The sequence below is a fragment of the Rhineura floridana genome, chromosome 5 (assembly GCF_030035675.1).
Source record: "Rhineura floridana isolate rRhiFlo1 chromosome 5, rRhiFlo1.hap2, whole genome shotgun sequence".
In the NCBI taxonomy this organism is placed as follows: Eukaryota; Metazoa; Chordata; class Lepidosauria; order Squamata; family Rhineuridae; genus Rhineura; species Rhineura floridana.
In genome coordinates, this window is record NC_084484.1 from 76,177,099 (window position 1) to 76,204,832 (window position 27,734).

Consider the following 27,734-nt stretch of genomic DNA (forward strand, 5'->3'; position numbering starts at 1 on the left):
CTTCAATGGGCCTTACTCTCAGGTAAGTAGGGTTAAGACTGCAGCCTGAGCCAAGATCGGATTGGAGCTGAATGGGATGCATACAAAGACTTCTTTCCCCAGAATGATTTGTGGCATGTCAGCAGCAGGAAAGAGGAGGAAGCAGAGCCCAGTTATGCTTTATGGGGATCCAGCATGCAAGGAAGATTGTACCCCTATTTGTTTATACAATTAAGGAAGTACATATGAAGGTGAAATGAACTTAACGCAAAGAAAGATTTGCTGTATTAATTTTTTTCTATTCTGTTTTCATGTTGAGATAATTGGTCATAAGGACACAGAACATAGGTCTCAAGAACCTGGAATTCACTGCACTGTTATCAAATCCAGGGTAATATTTTTGGGCTCTTTTGCTTTTGTTCTGGTTGATTTTTAAAACTGCTGTTCCTGATACTGTTATATTTTTGGTTTTACTGGTTTTATGTTGTTTTTATGGTTAGCTGTCTTGGGCACTTGGGTGAATAGAAAGGTGGAACAAAAATTATCTAAAAAGTAAGCATTATTAATTCTGGAAAATTAGTAAATTCCATACTAATGATTTGGCAGCAATTGTCCTGCAAATTAATAGGTGAGCTGGTTCCACTAAAAGGTACTGTGCTTAAGAGTGCAAGGCTCTTTCTTGATGCTACTGCCAATGAGCAATGGACACAGTTGTGTAACTCAGCCCTGAGTTTCTGTGGAATAAACCAATAAACCTGAGTATGCAACCTACAGTGCAGTCCTGGGCATGTCTACTCAGAAGTAAATCCTACTGAGTTCAATGAGACTTGCTCCTACTTAAGTGTGTATAGGATTGTAGTCTCTGGAGTAAATCTCACTGAACTCTAGCTGTTTAAACATCTATGCATAAATGCAATATTGGAGCTTTTATTATATCAGACATTTCAAAACTTCAGCTTCCATTTATTATTATTATTATTATTTCTCAAAAAAAGAAAAGGAATGAAACTAAATTTGTAGAGAAAAGAGGTTTGGGTCACTCATACCATGCTCATATGGAGAGAAGGTTCCAGCATCTATATTAATATAAGGATCTATTTTGATTGCAGTAACTCGTAGACCACATGATTTCAAAATGGTGCCAATACTGCTTGCAATAATTCCTTTCCCGATGCCTGAGATGACACCACCAGTTACCAGGATGTACTTCATGGGATAATTAAAGGTACAACGTAATTCTTGAGCTTGAAATCTAAAAGTGAAGTTAATTTAAAAGTGTTAAAAAGTAAACTTATGAAATACTATGAATCTCCTGCAAAAAAGAGAAAAGTTTAAGTTATCTTCAATATAGAAAAGTATTTTTCATGCTTTTTTGTGGAACTGCGCATGTGTGTGTACGTACTTTGTGTTTTTCTGAAATTCACTGCCACCAGAAGTACTAACAGGCAGTAATATAAATAGGCTCAAGGAAGGACACAGAAAGTCCTTTAAGACAGGAACTTCACCACCAACAACCACAAGACAGGATACCCAAGAATGCATAAGAATACTTAGGATATTCCTAATGACAGAGAATTGTATATACCAACATCAAACTCATCATCCTCATCATCATGGTTTATTTGTATGCTGCCTTTCCATAAGAATCTATGCTCAAGGCAGCTCACACCATGAAAAAAAATTACATAATTCAATCAGTTGCAAAACAAAATTCAAATAGTCAAACAGCAGGTAAAGAAAACATCTCATTAAGAAATATATAATAAATTGAAACAATACCCTTACAATTCATAAGCTCCAACAATAGAATACCAAAACATAATCCCAACAACAGCAAAACTAACTTGAAATGCTCTGGCAAATAAATAAAAATGTATTTCTCTAAAAGTTTTAAAGGTTACTTTCATTGTTGGTAGATCAAACCCCACAAATTCCACCAAATGTGGAATACACTGAGACATGCCATAGACCCTTAACTCCCGAGCAAAGCTGTCCTGGTTTCTTCTCAATGGTGGTACTGTCCCTTCTCCATTAGCCACCCAAATTCCGTATCGTTCCTGGTTGGTAGAAGGGGCGAGTACAAAGGCAATAGTTTCAGTTTCCATGTCATACAATATAAGGCACTGCCTACTGGAGTGGAGGGAAGGTGTAGGCCACTGGCAGGTGGTTCCATGGGCCCAGGATAAGGAGGTGGAGAAAGCTGCATGTATCCCATGACTTCATCTGTCAGAGGACCAGGATACATTTCAGGAGGTGGTGGTGGATAAGGATACCCTACAGTTGCCGAAGGGTACATTCCATTGGCAGCAAGTGGTGGAAAGGCATAGCCCCCATTCGGCATGTAGGAGTAACCATAGGCTCCATTGGGGACTTCACCTCTTGAGGTTTGAGATGCTACTTGCAGCATACGCTGTCCAAATTCAATGGCACCTCCTGCCGTGAATGTCATTTTGAAAGTTGCAGATCCTTCCCAACCACCTCCTGCCTCTGCTTTCACTGCGCCTTTGATATAATTTGCTCCAAAAACTGGCTGCTTAATCTCACATTCTTTCATCAAATAAAAGGGCATTATGAAAGACTGCACTGCATCTTTGCTTTAGACACAAAGATAATTCGATATGAGGTCATGAAGACGCTGCCTTTCTTGGTCCCTTGGTCAGGTGCTAAGTTAGTACAGCTATGTAACCAAAACTGAAAAATGAGAGAGGGACCCCCAAAGCTTGCAGAAATAGGGGAAAATATTTAGGAGAAGAAATGTTTGGGGGGGGGGAACCAAAACAGTCCAATGAGGACTGAGCATGGCCAGTGGCCACAGATTATTAAGCATCTAGTGGGAGAGACAGAATAAGGATTCTGAAAGAAGGCCTAGCTGGCTGCCTAGAACACCGAACAGGAGCACTCCACACTGCAACATTTTGTTGTGGGTTCCACTTATAGTACTCTGCTCTTTTCTGATGCATCAGAATCTTGCTATTGTTGAAGACACAATATTGAGCTAAACAGACAACTGCGAAGGGCCAGAGTTCAATAATAGAGCATGCTTTGCATGCAGAAGACCCCAGGTCCAATCCCTGGCATCTCTGGAAAGACATTTCTCTGACATACTAAAGAGTCATTGCCAGTCAGTAAAGACTAGGGATGACGTGCCTGTGGCCCCCAAATATTATTGGATTCCCCCTCCTATAAGTCCCAGCCAGCATGGACAAAAGTCAGGGATGATGAGAGTTGTCCAACAATAAATGGAATGCTACAAGTTCCCCATCACTGGTGTAGGCCATACTGAGCTAGATTGATCAATGGCCTGCCTTCGTATGACAGCTTCCTATGTCTGCCCCAACATGGCTGTTCATAAATTTAAATCCAAAGCCCATCTTTTAAAGAAATTTGAAAAGAACTGCACTAGAGAAATTCTGATAAATTTCCAGTTGGTACCAAAGGTCCTGGAGCAATATAATTAAAGCTAGAAATAAAATGGGGGGGGGATAAAGAAGCTATACAACTATATATTATTAGAATTATCTCCTAAATAAGGACATGAAAATAGATTAATTATATGGGTTTTGTCGACTGATTAATTAAATTCATTGGATAACCAAGGCTGCACTCAAGCCAACTTATTAGTGAGTAAGTCAATTGAAAACAGTGGGACTTACTTTTAAGTAATTATGCACACGACTGTGCTTTAAGTCTGTTTCTCTCTTAGGCACTGCTTGATCTGAGTACTTCCCATACACTGTTGTACCACTATACATGAGGAGTTTATCACCACAAGTATGATACAAGATTTTTTCTTTTTTTTAATCTCACTCTCCCCTTCATTTCTAATCCATTCAATCACTTCTAGAATTTAAGAAAGCACCTTAGAACATATTTGTTTATTATAGCATGTAGCTGACTTTATTATAGTCTTCTCTCCTATTTTCACCTTTTTAAAAAAAAGTTGTGTTATTACACTGTAAGCTTTCAAGCACAGTCATTAAAAAAAACTGTCTCTCTTAGGCTGCAATCCTAACCCCGTTTACATGGAAGTAAGTCTCACTGAATTCAACAGGAATTACTACTAACTAGATATAGTTGGGATTGTGTGTTAGTTGCTTTCTCCCAACATGCAACAGGTAATGTCGTTGAGAAAGGCCCCCAATCGAGGGAGCAAGCACAGAGAAAGACAGTCCAGGATATGAACTCCAGCACTGGAGCTTGCGTGCTCTGCTCGCTTCACATATGCCTGTGCTGTGGCTTGTACCAGCTCTGCTGAATTGCAGCTTTTATTTGAGCTTGCAGTGAGGTGTTGGAGGACAGAGCTCTGTATGCCATGTGGCTTGCATGCATCCTCTAAGCTAGCTTGCTGTCCTCGAGTGGGAGGAAGGAAGGTATCCTATCGCTAGTTTTAAAATAAGATTTAACTGTCGGTCTAGTTAGCTTCTGCATGTGAAATGGGGAGGGTACCATCTAAACCTTTTCCTTGTGCAACAACATGTCTTAGGCCAGCCTTGCTTAATATGAAATTAACCTTATCAGTAGTGGGATGAGGATGCAGAACAGAACATTGCTGCATTAGCATTAATGAAGTCAGCTTTTCAAAACAAACAAGAAGTCACTGTTATCAAATTAATATATAGTTGTTTATAATACTGATTAATGATAAAATAGCTGCTTAATTAAAAATATTTGGCAACTATTCCTTTATTATACTAGTTTTTTTTAAGATAATAAAATGCAGATACCAAAGCAAGGCTACTTTCTCCCATCAAGGGATGGCCTAGTTCACATAACACAGTAAACCACACTTTAGGCTTACCATGTCATGAGAACTGGGCCAGTGTCTTGCTATTTTGTGATACTTTCTTTTTTAAAATTTTACCCTCCATGATGTGCACTTCCCATCCCACTGCTGCAAGGCATGTCTAACCACAGAGAAAACAACAAGAATTATACACAGCCTTTACTTCCACTTCCACTTGAACATAACAATACACTGGGCCAAAGCAGAATGCGGTAGCTGGTCCACCACCAAATCTCTAGGGTGCCCTATCCTATATTAATTTTACAACACAATCCTATACATGTCTACTCAGGAGTGAACTCCAATGATTTCAGTGGGGCTTACTTACTTTCAGGCAAGTGCGTATAGCGTTGCACCCTGAAGTTCCAGTCCTATAAACGCTTACCTTGACATAAGCTCTATTGAAAATAATGACTTGATTCTGAGTAGATATGTATAGGATTGACTACTTATTACTTCATTGAGTTTATGATACTGCAGTGCGCAATTAACATAGAATAAAATTTATATATAACACAATGTTTTCCTGAAACCAGAGCTTGCTTGTCCTGAAAGCGCATACATAGGAAGATCACATGTAGCCCAAGTCTATAATAAATAATAATAAAATTTAATTTATGTGTCGCCTATCTGGCCGATGGCCACTCTAGGCGACGTACATGTAAACCGTTAAAACACAATGCGATAAAATACATTAATACACTATATAAACAATACAGCAGCAACAACAATACTAGTGCAGGGTAAGAGGCATTTCAGTCATAGAAGTTAACCCTCCCCGGAAATCCCAAAGGCCTGTTGAAAGAGCCAGGTCTTTAAGGCTTTACGAAATACATTTAGGGAAGAGGCATGCCGTAGATCTTGTGGGAGGGAGTTCCAGAGGGTGGGGGCCGCCACTGAGAATGCCCTCTCTCTAGTTCCCGCCAATCTAGCTGTTTTTGTCGGCGGGATTGAGAGAAGGCCCTGTGTGGCTGATCTTGTCGGGCAGCATAATTGGTGGCGTTGAAGGCGCTCCTTTAGATAAACTGGGCCGAGACCGTATAGGGATTTAAAGGTTAATACCAACACCTTGAATTGGGCCCGGAAGACAACTGGAAGCCAGTGTAGATCGAACAACACTGGTGTGATGTGATCCCGGCGGCGACTATTCGTAAGTAGTCGAGCCGCCGCGTTTTGTATAAGTTGTAGTTTCCGGACCGTTTTCAAGGGTAACCCCACGTAGAGCGCATTACAGTAATCCAATCGAGAGGTGACCAGGGCGTGTACTACCAGTGGGAGCTGATGAACAGGAAGGTAGGGTTGCAGCCTTCGTATGAGGTGTAGTTGATACCAGGCTGCCCGGCTCACTGCCGAAATCTGAGCCTCCATGGACAGCCTGGAATCAAGCACAACCCCAAGGCTGCGGACCTGGTCCTTCAGGGGTAGACTCACCCCATTGAACTTCAGGTCAACATCTCCCAACCTCCTTTTGTCCCCCACGAGTAGCACCTCGGTCTTATCGGGGTTCAACTTCAGCTTGTTCCTATGAAAGATCAGAAGCTCTACTAAGTTTAATAGGCCTTACTCCCAAGAAAGTCTCCTTAGGATTGCAGCTTTAACACTACTGAATCACCCTACAATCAGGATGGTAAAGAGGGTAAGTTTTTTCACCCATTCAAAGCATGCCTATAATCGAATGGGGATTCTAAGCAATGTTACAAAGCACGGTATCAGGGTTTTAGTTATTCAAGAATCACATAAAAGAGTACACTCTCATGTATGGTGTATCACTTGCTAGATCAATTTTTTTAAAAAAGAGGAGGACTCTGATGGTGAATATTCTGAATTAGCATCCAATCTTTTGAAAATAAAAGGTATCACTTCCTCTTCACCACAGGAATGTTTCTGAGCATGTGCAGAACACCTTTCTTCACCACAATAAGCTTACTGAACTCTGTGCCAGAGTCTATGGGTTTTCAGTGAAAGAGCACATTTGAACTTTTGCAGTGCTTATTTAATAAATTAATCACTGGGGTTGTATATCCAAAGCCTCCATGTAGTTGAGAAAAAGAAACCAGGTGGTTTTTAAAAGAACTTCTAGCAGGTCCCACACCTAACAACTGGATGACAGGCATTTAAACCAATGAAGCTTTTCCTAAAGTCAAGATGCAATCATGGGATAGCTTCACCAATCCAATTTCTGCCTAGAAAACAATTCCGTTTCAAAACTTTATGGAGTACTTTACAATCACCTGCCATGGGACTATTAAAGCCAAAGATTATAGCTGGATCAGGCCAGAGGCCCATCTAGGCCAAAATACTATTCTCAGCGGCCACCCAGATGCATATGGGAAGCTCACAGGCAGGACCCGAATGCAACAGCACTCTCTCCACTTGTCATTTCCAGCAACTGGTAGTCATTATGCTACCCTCCGATACTGATGGTAGAACACAGTCATAATGGCTAGTAGCATAGGCCAGTGTTTCCCAAAGTGTGGTACGCATACCCCTGGTGGTACGCGAAAGAGTTTCAAGGGGTACACGGCCAAATGTGTTTTTTTGTACTTTACCATTGGGTTTTAGTGGCAAAAAAGTGTGTGTGTGTTCTTTTAAGAGAAAATACAGTTCTTGTGATTTCTCCAGTTTCTCACACAATCATGTGAGGGAAGATCAATATAATAACAGTGGTTTATCCCGATGTTATTCAACACGTAGTCTCTTTCGCTCTCAATGCATTCCTTGTCTTTTCGTGCACCCCTCCAGTTTCTCATAAGACTTGGACTCCCTCGCAATGACTTTGGCCACCAAAAAACGCTTCTACAAACAGACAGATGGCACCACAAAGATATTTATGCATATGCTCAACTACAAAAATGTTCACACCGGGAAGCAGGGAAGTGGGTTTTTTTCTCCTGCGCGCTCATCAGCTGTGAATTTTAATTTTAATACCAAAAAAGTATTACTCTTTATTTCCAGAATGTTTTTTTTGTTTGAATAATAGTTATTTTAATAATTAGTATATGAATTATTTCTATATTTTTGAATATATATTTTTGTTATATAAATATTATTTCTATTATTAAAATGTTTATTACTTACTTTGTATTTATTTTTTTACAAACATTTCATATAAAATTATAGGAATTACGAATGTGTTATAATACCTTACCCCTCTCCCAATTATTTTTGTGAAAGTTGGGTATGCCGGTAAAATCAATGTCTAAAATGGGGTATGCGCATGTTGAAAGTTTGGGAAATAGGCATGTCCTCCATGAATTTCCCTAACCCCTTTTTAAAGTCATCCAAGTTGTTGACCATCACTAAAACCTGTGGCACCAAATTCAACAGTTTAATTATGCACTGTGTGAAGAATTACTTATTTACAAATAAATACTTGTTTTAAGGCATAGGCCTACACTTTAAAAAAAGGTGGCAAAGCTGAGAGACAATGTGGTATAGGGATAAGTGTGTTGGAATAGAGTAGACCCAGATTCAAATCAGTCATGATGGAAGTCACTAGGTGACCTTGGGTCAGATTGCTTAATCTACCTTACAGGGTCGTTTGGAGGATAAACAGGGGGGAGGGGTTCAGAATAAAAATGTAATAAATAAATTCACTCTAGAAGGAACCTCAAGAGTGACTTATTAAATATTATCCATATACCTTCCTAGAAACTTTAGAGAGGACGGCAGTAGCGGAGTCCCAAATCTGCACCTGTAACGTCAGTGACGAGAGGGGCTAGGCAGGAACGACGGAGGCCCAAACTTACTCGAGAAAGCACAAGTGTAGGCTTCACGTCGCCGCCATGACCGCGGCATGGTGCGCCAATTTCACCGCGGAGCAGGAGTGGGCGAGAGAAGAACTTGTCGCGGCTGCGCCCGCCACACGTCTACTAGGGGCCCTCTCAGGTGAAACGGGGACCCGACCTGCTGCGGCTCCTCAGCCAAGTCTCGCCTCATCCTAGCGCTTACCTGGTCGCGAAGCTGCCCGAGAGACGGTATTGCAGGTCGTGGCAAAACAGCAACTTCCCTGGCCGTCGCCACCCCCTGGTCCGTTCGTAGTATAAGGAGACAACCGCTTTCACAGACCTGCAACTAACGGTATCCCAAGTGACCACTAGAGGGAACCTGAACTCTAGGTTAGCTGCTGTTCCCTTCAGTAAGAAGAGAATAGAACTGACCCTGAATCATAGAACTACTCGCTAGGGAAGTGCCCGTGCGCCACAGTAGTCTCTGATCTTTTTAACCAAGAGGAATGAAGGGAAATCCACTCTGCACATGCACAGAGACAGTCCGGTTTACTTCACATGTCCTCTCTAAGGCTTTCTGATAAAGAGGCTGATGTGATTGATATTATACCCTGACGAAGATGTCACTTTCATGCAAGGTATCAGATTTGCGATTTGTACACGTGCACTTTACCGTCGGCGCGCAGCAAAGACGAAGGGGTATTGAGTTCTTCTGCCTGAATCCTCACCTGCCTCTGCTGCTTATGAAATACCAGTGCCACAGGCTGGCCATCTGTTTGGTATTCACAGAAGATATTTGACAGGCACGATTAATATGTAATCATATTATTGTGACGTCTTCATCAATATATTATGTAATCATATTTGTGACATATTCATCAACAAATTATTACTGTGTATAATTTATATTGCACGTTTAATTTTGCAGAGCACTTTATAATCTTTACTTAGTTTGCCCAACAAACTGGAGTAGTAGAGTGGCTGAGCAAGGGATCTTCCAAGACCTACCAGTCCACAACAGAGGCCTACTTTCTAACTGGCAAGTCTAGCTCTGTCTCTTAGCTCTCATAAAGGCTAACATATTTTTATGTATATTCAGTCATTCACAGTGATAACCCTAAGACCATATAGATGTGTTTCTTTTGGCAAGTTCTGGGCCTTAATTAGTAAGTTTTACAAGGAACTTTTCATTATTTGATCCATTACAGATTTTTTTTTCTGTTTGGCACAAAACTCTAGCGTGGTTCGAATTCCAACAGCCATGAAGCTCACTGGGTGACCTTGGGCCAGTCACTGCCTCTCAGCCTCTGCAGGCAGTCCATTTCCATTTTCAGTGTGTTCAGAATCGAATCTGAAGTTCAATTTGCTGCTTTTATTAAACCACTTTTACTGTAGGATTAGTAATCACTGAGGAAAACCTTCAAGGGTCATCCACTGCAACACAAGACCAAGGCAGCAATACTTACATGGGATTAAGTCCCACCAAGTGGTGGGACATTGCAGTTGCGTTGCAGCACATTTGTGGCGACATACATTTTCGTAAATACGTTACAGTGCAATCCTATGAGGTTTACTCGGAAGTAAATCCCACTGTGTTCACTGAGACTTACTCCCAGGTAAATGTGTATAAGGCTCCTTGTTGTTTATACACTAGACTAGAGCATCTGAAAACAGTAAAGGTTGTGACAACCTTCAAATAAGCGTCACTAAACGCAACGGGACTTACTTCTGTGTAAAAATACCAGGTTATGGGTCTCAAAAAAGTATTTCTTTTTCTCTACAAAACAATCTTAACACAGCCTAAAAAGGGGGCTCTTCCGACAAAAACTACATGAGCGGGCGCGACAAATGACTAATAATGTGTGCTTGACGATTCTCTTCTCTTCCATTTGGAGAAGCAGAGATGAAGCATAGAGCGTCGGCTTCCGTGATGACGTATTGGGATGACGTAACTCGGAAGTAACCACGTTCTCTTTTTCCGGAAACAAACATCTTCCCCTCTGTAAGGGCCCGTTCCCGTTAAGTCAAGTCGTCGCAAACGGTTGGGGGGGGACTGTACCACAAAGGGGTGGTATTTGGGCATTTAGTTAGGATGTTGCGCGGTCTGAGTGGCTGGTTCGGGATGAGTCGGGCGGGTGAGGAAGAGAAGCCGCCTCTTCTCGAAGGGAAATCTGGAGCTGAAACTGGGGAGGGAGAAAAGGTGCCTGGAGGGAACGAAACAGCGCAGAGCCGAGAGCAGGTGGAACAAAATGTGGACGCGGACCCGCTTCTCAACCAGGCGAAGGGACTTGGCGGTGAGTGTCTCCCTTGTTCCACCCACCCCTTCAACGCCCTTCCCCAAGTTCTCTGACTGCGTGAGCCTTCTTACTTCCAAACTGCCAGCCGAGTCTTCCCCAAGCGGCCCTCAAGCCACTGCAACCCAGTGCCTGTAACTAATCCTCATTTTCCCAACTTCTGTAACAAATCATCTGCTCAGGTACTCCTTGTGAGTCTTCCTGAAGTTGCAATTCTGTTCGTATTTGCTTGGGATCAAGTCCCAATGAACATAACTCTGGGTAGCATCCAGCGTCTCAGAAGCGTAAATACGACTTTTAAGCTGCAGTCTTTAGTCAATGTACTTAAAAGCTGGGTTGATTTAAGTTAGAATAGACTGCGGGTTGCAGTTAAAGGAGTAGTCCTATGCATGTATACTTTGGAATAAGCCTTATCTAATTCGGTGGGAATTATTTCTGAGTGAATTTGCATAACAAATTCTTGTTTCTCTTTTATTGAGTACCCTAATATCTCTTAAAGAGTTGCATCTTTGTCTTTAAACATATGAAAAAGCAAATCACTTGTCTGTTTCAGTGACACTATAAAAGTTTCTATGCCACTGATGCATCTTAAAAAGGATTTCAATGTTAATACTGTATTTTGTTACGCTTCTATACGTCTTAAGACACAAGTCTCACTAACAAGAACAGTGGAAAGCATTGGTAGTGGATGTCAGTATTGTGCCTGCTGTTTTCTGTAGTTTTGTGAGGCAGGGCTGTTTTTAAAATAGGGACACTTCTGAATTACAATCTCTGGATGTGTTATTAAAGAGACCCACTAATATAATTGTATCTTTGTTCAGGACCTTTCTATCCTTTCCAGTTTGTAATCATGATACCCCTTGAGTTATCATGTGCCTTACCTGAACATAACTAATGTCTTTCTCAGCATTTTTGGCTTTCCTAAATTGTCATTAAACGGTTTGAATTTAATTGAAACTACCCCAGCTGACTTTGAATTATGAAGGAGGGATAGGTAGAAAGCATAAGGCACCTAAGCTCAGAGTAGTTGGATTCTTCCTAATATAATAACAGACAGCTAAAATGAAGTATCCTGATGTTTAACTGGTTTGTGCATTAGGTTATCAGTGACGTGGACAAATTTTAATCTGCTCAGTAGATGGAAAAAGGTGTCTTCATGTGAGCTTCTTATACTGTTGATTTTGATTATAGCACAGCTTCAAATGCAGTATCTTAGAAAAGATGCAACTAGCTTCAGTTTTTACTTGCACATGTTGCTCCTTCCCACTGTGCAAAATGTGTAATCCAGAATTTCTCACATTTGCCAACTATATATATATATTAACAAATAGGCATAGGGAAATCATTGTGTCCTGTGCATGGATATATATGCTTTTGTAGGAACTAGGAGTACTGAAAGTGACTGACTCTGTGAGGCCCCCAAAAATTTCCATGCAAAGATATTTTAGAGACTTTGTATTAATACAGAGTTGCTTTCGAAGCTCAGACAAAAATATTCTGAACTTAAATACTGCAGTGTCTTATTTCCAAAAGGTTATCTCTTCAGTTTTGCCACTACTGCCACAAAAAAGATATCTGAATCAGTTGCAGAAACTGCACAAACTATAAAGAAGTCTGTAGAAGAAGGAAAAATAGAAAATATAATTGACAAGGTACTCTTAATATTGTAAATAATTTATTATGAAATCTAACACCTGCTCTTGCATGTTCTGTTTCAAATTATGTTTAATGCTACTGATGTTATGGGTTTAGTTCCAATAAAGTGTTCTGATAATCTATGCAAGAAAATATAAGCTAGATCAGCAGTTAATCAAAACCTGATTGAGCTGACAAGAGTTCAGGAACTTTAAAGACCTATACTGTACATTAATCAACATATATCAAAAACTTTATATTTAATAATTCAGCAATATAATTCAGGTAAAGCAGACACACAAGAGTCTGCTTGATATTTGTATATCTTTTTCATTGCTGTTTATATTTTTACAAGAAGGTTGTATAAGAACAGGCAGCAATGAGAAGCATGTTAAGCACTATGATGTACGCTGTGCAGACAACGTAGCTTGAAACACCAATCTAGAATGAGAGCCTTTGAGTGTTATGGTTATAAAATGACGAACAGTAATTGAGTGCATCCATGATGAGTTATTAGAAAGAAGTTTAGCCATGCTTTTCCCATCAAATATGACATGACAGACCCAGTTTGGATGATCATTTCTTGGCTTGCAAAGTGAAGTACCAATGAACCTTTCCCTAATTACAGCTCCGTTGTACCTTCCTTTGCAGCATAAGCAATCAAACCAGGAGGCCTCTAATTAACTATAGTTTCTCATTTCATCAGAACTGGGAAGTTATTCCAAGCAAGCCAGTATATTAAACTATTGTTCCAAATCTGGTATCTGTAGCTCTCTGCTGTCAATGAAATGGAAAACTATAATTGCTTTGCTCATGCCTTGAAGGAACTGAGTACACGGGCAAAACGTTTGTTTATATCCCAGCTTATTAAACTGAGATGTGGACATCTATATGTGACCAGAGTATATCTGAATGCTACATTATGTACAGAAATGAACTTGGTAGGGTATTTTAAATGATGTAAAGACTTTTTAAAAGGATAATAAATGCCTACTCTTTTACACAGTCAAAGTTAAACCTGTCCCAAAGCTATTACTTGTTTCTGAACCCTCCTGTTACCCATGAGCCTCCATATCGGTTGCTATAGGTGTTCCTATGCTAGCTCAGAAGATTGGAGGGAGAACTGCACTGGGTTTTCAGGCGGTTTTGCTGTTAAATACAATATAAAAACCCTAGTTGCTTCAACCCCAGCTCACCCCTTTTTAAGCTGTTAGGAAAAAAAAGCTCTGGCATATTATTTACTATATTGTTTCATCTGAAGCCTATATCATAACAAATAATTACACTGGTAGAAGAAAGGAGGAAGAATCTGACAGTTGAGGAGAGGAAGGCATAGCATGTGAAGGTCTCCCAGCATTGACCCTAAAGTTCTTTAGGTTGGGTCCATACCTGTCTTTCCATAAATGGAAGAGCTTTCATGAATGTGAGATGTCAAGATCCAGTGGAGGTTCCTACTCATGAAAGAGGACTTGAGACAATTTTTGCCAAATCCCCTTACAGCCCCCAGCACCATCTCCCATGCTGTACCAAAGGGTTCCCCAGCCCTCTGGAGCATTTTTGCAGGGAGCTGAAGAGGGAATCAGTGAAAATTGCCCTCCCTCCTCCATATGAGTGTCCTGTGGATGGACTTGCATCCATGAGTAGTCTGGATCTAACCCTTTGTTTTGGGGGCAGTTTCATTTAAGTCACTGTATAATATGCAGTTGTTTAGGTATACTATTAGAATATAATGCATAAATGTTTCAGACTTGTGAATTTACTTGATTTTAGGCCATACAAATGGATTCATTTTAAATGTAAATAAATTGTTGGTAACAATGAAAATCTCAATAGTCTGACAAATTTCTTGTCCTCTCTCCTTATATATATATATATATATAAATAAAAACCATATTTTTTCTTATAGACAATTATAGGAGATTTTCAGAAGGAGCAGGAAAAATTTGTTCAACAGCAGCAAACAAAAAAATCAGGTAATGCTTAACAGAGCAATCTGGCTGGGGCTGGGAAGGGAAAGAGCAGTTGATTCCCCTCAGCATCCGCAGCCCTGCCAACCAGGATATAAAGGTGGAAGGGGGGGTTCTTTTTTTGCATGGCCAGGCAGAGGTTTAGATTCTCCAGGAAGAAGACCAGCTGTGGATCCATCACTGTCTCTGCTCCACTCCTTCAACATCCCATTTTGGAGCCTTAGCAATGGCTACTGCCAATGGAAACATTGCCAGTGGTAGCATGCAGTCCCCTATGCTTTCAGCAAGCCCAGCAGAGGCCTCCATGGCAACATAGAAACACACAGACACTCTGCCAGAGGGACATCTCTATAGCATCATAATTCCCTCCAGCAGTATGGAACAGGGAATAGGATTGCTCTGCCCATATAGATCCTAAAAACTGGAATAATCCTCAAATTCATTAGATCTCTAGCATGACAGAATACATAAGATGTGGAGTTATAGCTATCTCATTAGCTGTACTTTTGATTTCTCATAAATAATAATCATCCATAATATCTTAATCACTATTCTTCAAATAGTAACTTTTTCCTTTTTTGTCCAACATAGTATTTTCCTATAAGAAGAGAGTTTTATTTTGCAACATAATCTGAAAGACTGATGCACTGACCAGGCTGTTGGTATTACTTAATATTTATTTATTATACTTACATCCTGCCCTTCCTCCAAGGAGCCCAGGGTGACATTCATGGCTCCCTTTTAAACTCAAAACAACCCTATGGGAGGTTGAAGTGGCTGAGGCTGCAATCTAGTACACACTTACCTGGGAGTAAGTCCCAGTGGAACTTACTTCTGAATAGACATGTACTGAATTGCAGCCTGAGTCTCTGTATGTGAGAGGCCCGCACCCATCAAGTTTTGTGGGCAAGTGGGGATTTAGAAATCTGAATCTCAGTGGTCCTGGTTCAGCATACTAACCATTATACATGCTGACTCCCAGTAAAAATACTGGGGCTATGTCTCACATTAAAGATTTCCAAAACAGTCCACTGGGATATTCTCCAGTACATGTTGTTAAGTGACTTCAAGTTGATTACAACTTACGGCAACCCTATGAATCAGTGACCTCCAATAGCATCTGTCATGAACCACCTTGTTCAAATCTTGTAAGTTCAGGTCTGTGACCTCCTTTATGGAATCAATCCATCTCTTGTTTGGCCTTCCTCTTCCCCCCCCCCCAGCATTATTGTCTTTTCTAATGAATCATGTCTTCTCATTATGTGTCCAAAGCATGATAACCTCCGTTTCATCATTTTAGCTTCTAGTGATAGTTCTGGTTTAATTTGTTCTAACACCCAATTATTTGTCTTTTTTGCAGTCCATGGTATGCGCAAAGGTTTCCTCCAGCACCACATTTCAAATGAGTTAATTTTTCTCTTACCCGCTTTTTTCACTGTCTTTCACATCCATACATAGAGATCGGGAATGCCATGGTCTGAATGATCCTGACTTTAGTGTTCAGTGATACAACTTTGCATTTGAGGACCTTTTCTAGCTCTCTCATAGCTGCCCTCCCCAGTCCTAGCCTTCTAATTTGACTAGTGTCTCCATTTTGGTTAATGATTGTGCCAAGGTACTGATAATCCTTGACAAGTTCAATGTCCTCGTTGACTTCTCCATCTTCTGCTACCAATTATATAATCAATTTGATTCCTATACTGACCATTTGGTGATGTCCACGTGTACAGTCATCTTTTCAGTTGCTCAAAAAATGTGTTTGCAAGAAACAAATTATTGGCTTCACAGAATTCAGTAAGTCTTTCTCCTGCTTCATTTCTATCTCCTAAGCCCCATTTCCCCACAATTCCTAGTTCTGTTCCCTACTTTTGCATTCCAGTCCCCCATGATTATCAGAACATCTTGTTTTTGTGTGTGATCAATTTTTTCCTGTACTTTTGCATAAAATCTCTCCAGTTCCTCTTCTGCATTTGCTGTTGGAGCATAGACTTAGATGATGGTTATATTAATAGGTTTCCCATTTAATCTCTCTGATATAACTCACTCAGACCTTGCATTATAGCTCCTGATTGCTTTTGCTACATCACTTCTCACTATTAAAGCAACCCCTTTTCTTCTTAATTTCTCATTTTCTGCAAAAAATATTTTGTAGTTGCCTGATTCAAAATGTCCCATTCCCATCCATTTTAATTCAGTCACACCAAGTATTGTAATACTGATGTGTTTGGGGAAGGTTATACCTGTAGTTGGGAATGGGACTCTGGTGGCTAAAGATATATAAGAGAACCATGAAAATTGCAATACAAACTTGGTTTAGAGAAGTTCACGACTGGAATTTACAAATAGGTATCATGCACATAGCTTCGTGCTTTTAAAAGACCCATCGAGAAGCCAGGATTATTTATTATATTATTTAACAAAAATTATATACTACTTGATTGTAAAATAGAAGTTGGCTAATTAAATTACCATTGATGCTGCCAGTATTTGGGGGGGTAGAGAGCTAAATGCAATTCCCCCTGCTCCTCTTGAATCAACTACGATGGAGCTCAGTGTACACAGCCCCCATGGCTGTATGAGTCTTTCTAACGTCAGGAATCATCAGCAGCCTGTTAAGCATATGCATACAAATGGTGTCGAGCCATTGACCTGGTGTACAAGTCGTGGTAAGCCAATGTCTGAAGCAACCTGTGTCTTACTGTGAACAAGCAGTGTGTTGGTGCACACTGCTCAAATCATGCTGGAAATAACCCACAGGGTCGCTTAGCTTTAACACACATATTTCTCTCCAAACTGAAAAGATTGGAAGCCGTGGTTTGTTCTCGGCTTACTTGCTTGCTTTGGAGTGCCTTCAAGTCGATTCCGACTTGTGGCAACCCTATGAACAGGGTTTTCATGGTAAGCGATATTCAGAGGTGGCTTACCATTGCCTTTCTCTGAGGCTGAGAGGCAGTGACTGGCCCAAGGTCACCCAGTGAGCTTCATGGCTGTGTCGGGATTCGAACCCTGGTCTCCCAGGTCATAGCTTACTACTAAAAGTTTATTTGGAGAGAAACCCGTCACAAGCACTGGTTCATACACAATGGGAAGCCAGTGCTCTGGTTTGTTTCCCCTGGCTCAACAAAGGGAGGAGCAAGTCAAGTGGGATTAGAACAGTCATAGTTTCAGATGTTGGTTTACTGTTACATTCAGGTGGGGCCAATATCATACCAGGGTGCTACAAAAGCAGGTTTGCCTTTGTTTAAGTTGTGCCCTGCAGTATATGCATCTTCATATATTTGTGTGTCTTCACTGTCTAAAATGTGTGAGTTGGATCCAGGGGAACAATTCACATGGTTTGTCATTCTGTTCATTGTGGAAGGGGAAACACTATCCAAGAATCTCTAGTTTCAACATAGTTTGAAACATAGAACACAAACGTGCTTTTTATATTTTTGGCATATTTCCAAATTGCTGATGTAGGAATTTATTTGATGCTCATACTGAATTTTACGATCAGTTTAAAATGAAATTATTAGTTGGCAACACGCTTCTGACATATCTTGGCAAGTGTCTTTCCCAGTCAAGAATGCCATTAGTTCACCTGTCTCCTACTACTGAATGCAGTTGTTTATAAAAATGTTCCCCTTTTGCTTACAGAAGCAGCCGTGCCTCCTTGGGTAGACAGCAATGAAGAAGAAACAATTCAGCAACAAATACTGGCCTTATCAGCAGTAAGTGGTATTCCTCTTAGTGTTTAAATAATTTTAAAAAACATGCACACTTAGTACTTGGCTAAAACAGAATTCTAGGTTTTGAAACTTCAATATGTTAAGTAATAAAATTGTTGTTAAGGTTTAGTGAGATCATGTTAATTGATAGTGTAAAAACAACTTCTCTTATTGAAAAGTGTTTTTCCATGTATCTGGCAGAGCTGCTTGTGGTGTAATTTTCAAAGTAATAGACTGACAAGTACTCTTTGAAGACTGTAACATTTTCACCATTGACAGCTGCATTTTATTTTGCAAAGGACAGAAGAAACTTTCTCCGTGACCCACCAGCCGGCGTTCAGTTTAATTTTGACTTTGATCAAATGTATCCAGTGGCTATGGTAATGCTCCAGGAAGATGAGCTTCTGAACAGAATGAGATTTGATCTTGTCCCAAAACAGTGAGTGATCTGCCTGTGTTTTCATAAGCCATTTAATGGTTTTCATAGTCTCTGGGTAAAAATAATAGCTTATTGTAATTCAATATTTATTAATATTCTCAGTTTCCATTTGTATAAAAATGTGACTTGATAAATAACTCATGGTATACTAGTCTGAAATTTAAAAGTCATAATCTAAGCCTGACGTTTAAAAGTCATAATCTAAACCTGAATATTAAATTGTTTCTCAATGAATTTTGTGGGAAACTAATTTGTAAAATACCGTTATTCCTACCTCTGAGAAATTTTGACTTTTGACTTTGGTCAGAATTATAAACTTACAGCACAACCTTATGCATAACTACAAAAAAGTTCCACTGAGTCCAGTATGAATTACTCCCAGATAAGCGTATGTCAGTTTGTAGCCATTGGGTTAGACCCAGACATGCCCTTCCACAAATAGAAAGGCTCCTTGCATTTGCAAAAGGAACACCAATCCAGCAAAGGCTCCCGGTGAATAAAGGGGATGGATTGCCAGTTCCCCTTTCTCCCATGCCACTTCCCATACCCTTCTGGAAGGTCCCCAACTCTCCAGATACACTTTTTTTGGGAAAGGAAGAACCAATGAACATTTCCTCTCCCGTTTCCTGGCAGCAGGAACATCCCATTATTGGAATTTTGGATCCACTCCTTAGTGTCCATTAGCAAATTCACCATTAGGGGATCCTGTACACCACTGTATAGTATGTGTAAGATGTAGTGTGCAGTGCAGTATGCCTTTGCCATTCACTTAATTTGTTTTGAGGAAAGATTGTATAAGCTGGATGTATCTGTTTGTTTTGTTTAAAATATTTCTATCCCGCCCTTCTACCCTGTAATAGGGCACTCAGGGTGGCTTACAAAAATACAATCAAGCACATACATAATAAAATTGTAAACAGTAAAATCACATATTAGACAGGCACGGTCTCTGTCACCTTTTTGGCACCTACTGAAGACCCTCCTCTTTCAACAAGCTTTGTGAGTGGAGATCTTTATCCTAGACTGCATCTGTATTGAAGCTATTTTTAACTGTTTTACATATACACTTGCTTAGAGATTTTTGAAACACTAAGTAGCATACAAATGCTTTTAAATACAATATATCCAACTTTTAAAAAACTGCTTTTACCCTTTTTTCGTTTCATGGTTGTAACTTTGTTTATATAATTGTATATTTCATTGCTGTAATCTGCCCTAGGATCTTATGGTAAAGGCTGGGTAAGAAATCAGTCAAATAAACAGTCTGTTGCTCCCCAGCCACTGATAATTCAGAAGCAACATGTCTCTGAAAATGGATGTTCCAGACAGCTTTCATGAATGTATGCATTACCTTGAGGTGGGGTACACACGCTGTCCCATTTCTCCACTATGAATACCATGCGTGTATGAATTAGTGTTAATAAATGAAGCCACACAGTGTCTTCCTAAGATTTAAAATATTGTGTGTGGCTTTTGAAGCCAAAGATCAATTAGTCATATCAAGATACTCAGTTCCTCACCAAAGTAAGTCCACCTGAAATTAAGTCTGTATGTTTCATGTAATATATACAGTACAGTTACCTAAACCAAATATTTTACTGCCTTCAGTGTAAAGGAAGATGTGTTCTGGAGGAATTACTTTTACCGCGTCTCCCTAATTAAACAGTCTGCACAGCTCACAGCATTGGCTGCACAACAGCAAACAGTAAGAAAAGAGAAAAACGGCAGTGAAGAGGACAGACAGCTAACAGGTAGAGATTTGTTTCAATCTCTGTTGGATGGCAACCTGTTTCTCACCCAGTTAAAAAATATACATTCCAAACTTTCTGCCTCACTATCTTATTTTAAACACTCCTTATCATGGAAACTTCAGAAATATTAACATTTAATCATTTGAGAGCATTTGCTGAAGTGTAAAGATCTCCCCCCCCCTCTCCCTAGCAACTGCATTTATCTTCAGGAATATAGTAAAATTGCTCCTATGAAAACTATGTGTACCCTTCCACTTGCCGAAAACTATACTCCAGTCCTTAAACATGCAAGTGATTACTGTCCATATCAACTTATTTAGTAACACTGAACCTGTGTTCTTCTCAAATTTTGCTCTTGGCATTCTACAAGCATGTTTTTGGGAGCTCCCAATCTTGCTCATATATAATATAACCTTAGGTTAACACTAGTCTGTCCAGTGTACCCAAATAAGAGCAGTTTATATATTATTTAATCACTAGGAGGCAAATTATTGTGAATGCAGCACCTCTTAGATCCCTCCTGTAAATAGAGCTGATGAGAAGCTCATGTATTGAAGATGTCAGAACTAATTTAGCGCGCGCACACACACAAGCAATTTAGCAGATAGGACCCTTAAAAAAAAACTGAATTTTGCCTGCCTAGTCAGGTTCATCTTACTTAGTATAAAACTTTTAATGATATCCAATTATATTGCTTTCTCTGTTAAGAAAAAATGTTTCATGTACAGGGTTCTGCTTTTCATGAAAACTGTGCTGCTGCCTTCTGGTGAGTGTGAAGCCCTAGCCTTCCACCTCTGGAGCTGAATATGGAACAGGGATTATAATTACCCCTTCCTCATCTCCAAGACTAAGAGAAAGACTGAGTGGTCTGGCCACCCTGTTGAAGCATGAAGAGCGCCTTTGCAGCACAAGGCCAAACTTCCAAGCCCGCACCCTTTTTTAGTTCCAAACTTGGAGCTGGGCAGGGGAGTAGAATATTGTTATTGATCTTGCATAATGGCACAGCATAAGGTCAGGGACAAGGGAAGGGGCAGGGTCCAGATGACCACATGATTTGCTATCAAGGCCAGTCAAACTGTTGAACCATGTTCATTCAGTTATGTTCAGACGTGTTAAAAAAACCCAAAACCATGGCTTGTCATTATACATAGGAGCTGCAGCAAGTCTATAATTGTGCGTTCCCCTGCCACTTGCTTCCTACCTTCTTTTGTGTGCAAGGGAAAGATATTGAAAGCTTTCAGTCACTTTTCAACAACATTTTGTTAAACCATAGTTAACAAACTAGGATGTTAAACCAATTGGATCCCGGTTTAATAATGTGGTTTTTACAAACCACAATTTTTCCAATTCATACATAAAGGGAAACTGTAGTTTGTTACACACAGCAAGCAGAAGCTTTTAATGTCCTTCCCTACTATGTGAAGAGAGAAAGGAGGGTGAGGAAGCATGTGAGCGCATCATACCTCATCTGTGTAATGATAAAACCATGGCTTGTTATGTTTGAATCACTGTTCATTCACTCACAACTTAAGCTTTAATGACTCTGCATACTGAAAGAAGTCTTCAAAATTCTATCCTGGCTTCCTCCTAGAAAATGTTCGGCCAAAGACACCACCTGTAGCAATCAAGTCTCAGCGAAAGCCTCAAGAGGTAAAATTATTCTGCAGTAGAGATTAATACATGTATTTACTGCATAACCTTTTCTTTAGTTTTAAGATTTTTTAAAGCTCTAAAACCAATATAATTGAAGAATCAAGTGTTTGGATGAAACAGAGTTTAAACTGGAGGCTGTTTGAGGAGCTCCAGAAGCCCTAGCAAAGCAGGCCATCCTTCTAATCAGGTGGTTGCCTAAGGTTGATAAGTTCTAGCCAAGCAGCTTAAGTGCACTCTTCCCAAATCTTGTATTGCAATACTCGTTCCTGTCTTTGGAAAACCTTGCACCTCACTATGATGGATTCAAGCGATCAGTTCATGCCATCAGTAGCAGAAGGGGTGGAGAGGGTGTGCAAGGTCATAGCTCAGGGCTGAGTTTCTGCAACTGGAGAACAATGATAGTATGTCTGGGGGACTGGGGAGAGAAAAGTAGTCGTTCAGGGTACACAGAATGCAGGCAGCTGCATCCTGAAAACATTTTTGTAACCTTTTCTATGCTTTCTGCTGCATTGCACATTTTGTAAGATAGCAACACAGAAGAAACATTAGGTCAGAAAGACTTCCTCTATCCCTTCTATTTGCCATGGTGATGCTCAGGAACATAAGCTATGTAACAAATCACTATTAGGCCCCAGTCTTTTGTGTGTAGAGACTCTGTACCGGTGACCTCTCTGGTTTCTCCTTCCTGACATGGAAGCAGTGCATGAGAATAAGGAGAAATGCCCAATACAATCCAAGTATATTTACATATTAAATTCGTTTCCCATCTCCTGTAAAACTTTATTTAAGGAGGATGAAGAGATTTCCACTAGCCCAGGTGTATCAGAATTTGTGAGTGATGCTTTTGATACATGCAACCTGAATCAGGAAGATCTGAGGAAAGAGATTGAACAACTTGTGCTTGATAAGAACAAGGAAATAACCACTGTGGAAGGTAAAAACATTTTGCCCATCCTTTTAACTCTGATAACTTTGTAAAGATACTCTGCATTTGAATAAAAAATACTTTGAGACATCCAGTTACTATTTCAAATAGATAACCTATCCCTTTTGGGTAAGATTACAGCAAATTTAGAAAGCTGTCCTATTCTTCACACCACTTATCTTCACTGCATTGCAAAATCTAAAAGTATCTTGTTAGAATTGTTAACAGCAGTATCTGATTTCTTGGATTATGGCTGAAGCCACATGTTCAGAAAATAGTTTTTGCAGGTTTAGTGTTTGAATGTCTACGGCTACAGGAAGTAGCCCCCCCTCCAAGTTATTCACATTTCTTCATATCCCAAGAAAGAGAAACTGGTGAGCAGTGGTGGAAAGGAAGACTAGAACACACCACTATAGTTTGGGAGCAACTTTTTAATACAGCTTACTTACAAGTGAGGTGTTTTCTCCAAATGATCAAGTCTGGTCTTGCCCAAGTATACTTTCAAGTGGCATGCCTTGCACATGGATTAGGACATCTTGGACCTTGTTAGTTCCCAACTCATGGCATTTGGAAAAAGTCTTAGTCTCAATCCCTGCAATTTCTTGATTTACATATTTATTTCTACACAAGTGCGTGCTTAAAGTTGGAACTTGAATGTCAAAGAGAACATTGTATGAACTGACTTACAGTCTCATGGTATTTTTCATCATGGTTGCTCCCAAGTTGAAATTACTGACAATGGAGTGGTTTTCCTCATCCAGCAGAATTTATTTATTAGATTTATATCCTGCCCTTCCTCCCAGTAGGAGGCCAGGGCAGCAAACAAAAACACTATCAAACATCATAAAAACAGACATTAAAATATATTAAAACAAAACAATAAAATATATTTTAAAAATAAAATAAAAATAAACATATTAAAAAGAAATTCCAACGCAGATGCAGACTGGGAGAAGGTCTCAACTTAAAAGGTTTGTTGAAAGAGGAAGGTCTTCAGTAGGCACCGAAAAGATAACAGAGATGGTGCCTGTCTAATATTTAAGGGAAGGGAACGCCAAAGGGTAGGTGCCACTGCACTAAAGGTCCATTTCCTATGTTGTGCAGAATGAACCTCCTGATAAGATGGTATCTGCAGGAGGCCCTTGCCTGCAGAGTGCAGTGATCGACTGGGTATATAAGGGATAAGACGGTCTTTCAGATAACCTGGTCCCAAGCTGTATAGGACTTGGTATACCAAAACTAGAAACTTGAACTTAGCCCAGTAACTAATGGGCAGCGAGTGCAACTCTTTCAGCAGCGGAGTGACACGTTAATGATACCCTGCCCCAGTGAGCAGTCTTGCAGCCTCATTTTGCACCAGCTGCAGCTTCCGGACCAGCCTCAAAGGCAGCCCCACACACAGCGCATTACAGTAATCCAGCCTGGAGGTTACCATCGCATGGATAACAGTGGTCAGGCTATCCCGGTCCAGAAATGGCCACAGCTGTCTTACCAGCCGAAGCTGGTTAAAAGGCACTCTTAGCCACTGAGGTCACTTGGGCCTCTAGCAACAAGGATGGATCCAGGAGCACCCCCAGACTATAGACCGGTTCTTTCAGTGGGAGCACTACCCCATCTAAAGCAGGCAAATGACCAATAATCCAAACTCCGGAACCACCAACACACAGAATGAGGTGGTAGATTATATAGACTCTACTGCAGGGTTGGGGAACCTCTGGCTTGTGGGCCAATCTTGCCTCTGGGGGATCCAATTTGACCCATAAAGCCATAAAGTCCACTTGTGACATCCAGTGATGGACAGGAGGACGATTCAATTCTGCTTTGGTTGTGTGAACAGGCATTTTACAGCTAAAACAAAATTTAACCTTCTGCTTGTCAGTTGATGAGCTAAGGCTAAATTCTGCTCAGTTTGGCTGTATTAGTCTGTTCCCTACTGGGAACAGGTACGTGCAGCCAAGGCAAGCAGAAAGAGCTGTGTATTTTGCAAGCAAAGAATATGGAGGGTCCCCCCTCCGCGCGCACTTTGCCCTTGCTTGCAAAACACACCTTTCTTTCTCCCCCTCTACTTGAGCAAAAAAAGGCTTGAAAGAGAGTAGAAGAGGACCTAACCTTTACCAACCAGGCAGGGTTGGTCTGGTGAGAGGGATGACTCCTCCCTCTAGATAGGAGGCAGAAGGTTTTGGTGGACCCTGCCTGTTCCTTCCAGTAGGAGGCACCATACCCATCAGGAATGTTGTCCATCATCCTCAGGTAAAGGTGTGTTTTGCAAACAAAGGCAATGGGCAGAGGAAGTCCCCTCCTTTACCTTTGGATGGAAAATGTCCCTTTCTTTTTCTCTTCCCTTTCACTTGACCCATGCTATACTACTACAAGCTACAGGTGGGGGAAACCATTTCTCATTACCTTTCCTCCATCTAAAACAAACACTCCTTGGAAAGGAAATCAAAACTCTTGCCTGCTGTACTGGTTGTCTATTGTGATTTTTTTAATAAAAAAAAGCTATATATTTCTCCTACTTGCAATTTGAAGTGGTACAGTCTATTATTCTACATCATTTTGTTGCGTGTATAGACTAGACCTTATTGTAGTAGCAGAATTAGTGCTGCGTATCCTCAAATGCAAAACTTTCACTGCAATTAATTTTCATGAGCAACATTTATTCAGTCCTGTAACGTGAGTATGTTTTGTTTCTATTCAGAAGAAACTGCGGACTGGGAGAAGGAACTACAACAAGAGCTTCAAGAATATGAAGTAGTTACGGAGTCAGAAAAACGAGATGACAACTGGGACAAAGAAATAGAAGAAATGCTACAAGGAGAAAATTAACCACTTTGATAAATGTTTTCTGGAAATTGATATGAACTTGTTTTTATACCTGCTTCAGAGACTTTCCCATGACAAAAATGCTCTTTCTAAAATAAGACTCCAAGTGATATGTAATCAGGTGTAAAAACAGTTCTATGAAAATACACTGTCCATTATCTAGTGGTATGTAAGGCAACTTTTGAACGCTTAGGAAATAACAAAAATGAATTCAGTGCAGCACAGGAAGTACTTTGGGGGAAAGGGGGAGAGAGAAGATTCAGAGTACATGCACAGGTGGTCATATATGCCTAAACATTTTCTGGATCACTGTTCGTATTTTAATTGTTTTGATGTTCAAGTGAATAGAAAATGTTAGATAACCAGAAATGAATTTTAAGCACACATATTGTGATCTACTTTCTGTATGGGGGTAAAAATGCAGGGCTGGCAGCAGGCATTACTAGGCTTTTGGGCAGCAGCCTGCCCTGGGCCCACGGCACCTGCCCACACCTACCTCTCCTGCTGCGGTAAATGATGTGCATGCCCACCATCAACCAAGATGATGACTGAGGCATCAGCCCCTTAGGGAAGCACCTTTGTTAATGGCAGGCATGCGTGCAGCGTGGCCAGCATTCACCCCAATAGGAGAGGTAGGTGAGGTGTGCAGGTGGGCGTTGCGAGCCTGCACAGTTGTGCGGGGTTGCCTGAGAGCTCCCTCTAGCCAGGACCTGACCTGGCCGCCCACTGGTGCCACCCCTGTAAAAATGCAAAACTATCTAACTATTCTCCTGCAAGTAATAGCACATCATGTTAATATGATCGCTATGGTTCATTTATAAATAACTTTTTATGAAAATGCTATTGGTTCCTTAAATACCATATGTTCTCTTAGAAAGTATTATTGGACTTCATTTATAGCTCAGGTCAATTTTGTCTGAATCTTGGCACCTGGACATCAAAAGCAATGAAGGTTCAAAATGATAATATGGTGTGGCTAATTAAAAATTCAGTGGTTTAATTATCTTCACTTTGGTCATTAGGAAGATACAACAATAATTACATAGAATATACTTAAAATGTCAAGTAAACTGGCTAAAGGCACACAGTTTTCTGTTGATCACAGGTTCACTTATTTAATTGGGGTTTGTTAACACCAAGAATAGTCAAGAGTTTAGAAGAAAAACAGTTTGGTTTGGTTTAAGATAAAAGCATCTCTTAATTTAAATGCTAAATGTACAATGTGCTTGAAGCATTATTACCTAAATAGCACAGGTTAAAAAATAGATGCTAAGCATAACAAGAAATTCAGGCTTGGCCTGTGTTTCAGTTGTGCTACAATAAGTGTTAAATGTTTATTAAGAGGTGGGAGGAACACTCTAAAATCTAATGTATATACTCAGAAGTCAAAAAGGAAATTGCCATATTGGACTGACAAAACACTGCAGCTGGATAAAGGGGGTCAGAACTTCATGGAAGGTAATATTTAACAGTGTTGCAGGAGACAACAATTCTAATTTTGGCCCAGTAATTGACTTCTCTTGCCTATCTATAAAATTTAAAGTACTACGAGGTTGATTTTTAGCAAAATATCTAGAAAATGAATTGGTTACAAGTAACTGAAAAGATAGCAGTTAAGCATAATGTTAACTTTGCTTGGTGTCCAAAATGAAAGGATTCATGAGACAACATCTTACTGATTCCCAAATAAATTTTTTCAGAATCATAATGAGCAGTTTTTCTATAGCAAATAACTTAAGTTTTCCAAAAGACTTATAGTAATTTCTTTGGTTTTGTGTGAAGTCGAAACTTGCGAGGAAGAACATTTCGCGAATGTATTTAGATGGCATAACAATTACAAATATAGTGGGGTGATAATTCAAAAGAGAAACGCTTTATAACAGGGTTTGCAAACTGAGTTTCATTCAGGTGGTCCATGGCATGTCTATATTAAATATTTACGTTGATTTTAATTGTACCTTTATTGCTTCTTATTGTATTGCAATTTGAATACAAGAATACAATATAAATAAAGAAGCAACAAAAGTATAATTAAAAATCATACAGC

The 27,734-nt window shown here is 40.1% G+C and overlaps 2 protein-coding genes and 1 pseudogene across 14 annotated transcripts in view; 1 reads left to right on the top strand and 2 right to left on the bottom strand.

The window, feature by feature from the left end:
- Nucleotides 1-27,734, bottom strand: part of CTPS2 (CTP synthase 2) — a 444,584-nt gene that overhangs the window by 414,129 nt on the left and 2,721 nt on the right. For 10 of the 13 annotated variants that reach the window (XM_061627202.1, XM_061627212.1, XM_061627211.1 and 7 more), the window contains exon 2: nucleotides 1,026-1,231. In XM_061627202.1, coding sequence (XP_061483186.1) covers nucleotides 1,026-1,231 — 206 coding nt within the window. The other 3 variants (XM_061627206.1, XM_061627207.1, XM_061627208.1) reach the window with 3 other exon arrangements.
- LOC133385729 (WW domain-binding protein 2-like) lies at nucleotides 1,985-3,731 on the bottom strand (annotated as a pseudogene).
- SYAP1 (synapse associated protein 1) lies at nucleotides 10,407-27,395 on the top strand. Its single transcript, XM_061627218.1, has 9 exons — nucleotides 10,407-10,784; nucleotides 12,318-12,436; nucleotides 14,326-14,392; nucleotides 18,026-18,099; nucleotides 18,396-18,535; nucleotides 20,144-20,286; nucleotides 21,878-21,936; nucleotides 22,729-22,873; nucleotides 25,563-27,395. Exons 1-9 carry the CDS (start codon nucleotides 10,583-10,585, stop codon nucleotides 25,688-25,690), a joined length of 1,077 nt encoding a protein of 358 aa, XP_061483202.1. The 5' UTR covers nucleotides 10,407-10,582; the 3' UTR covers nucleotides 25,691-27,395.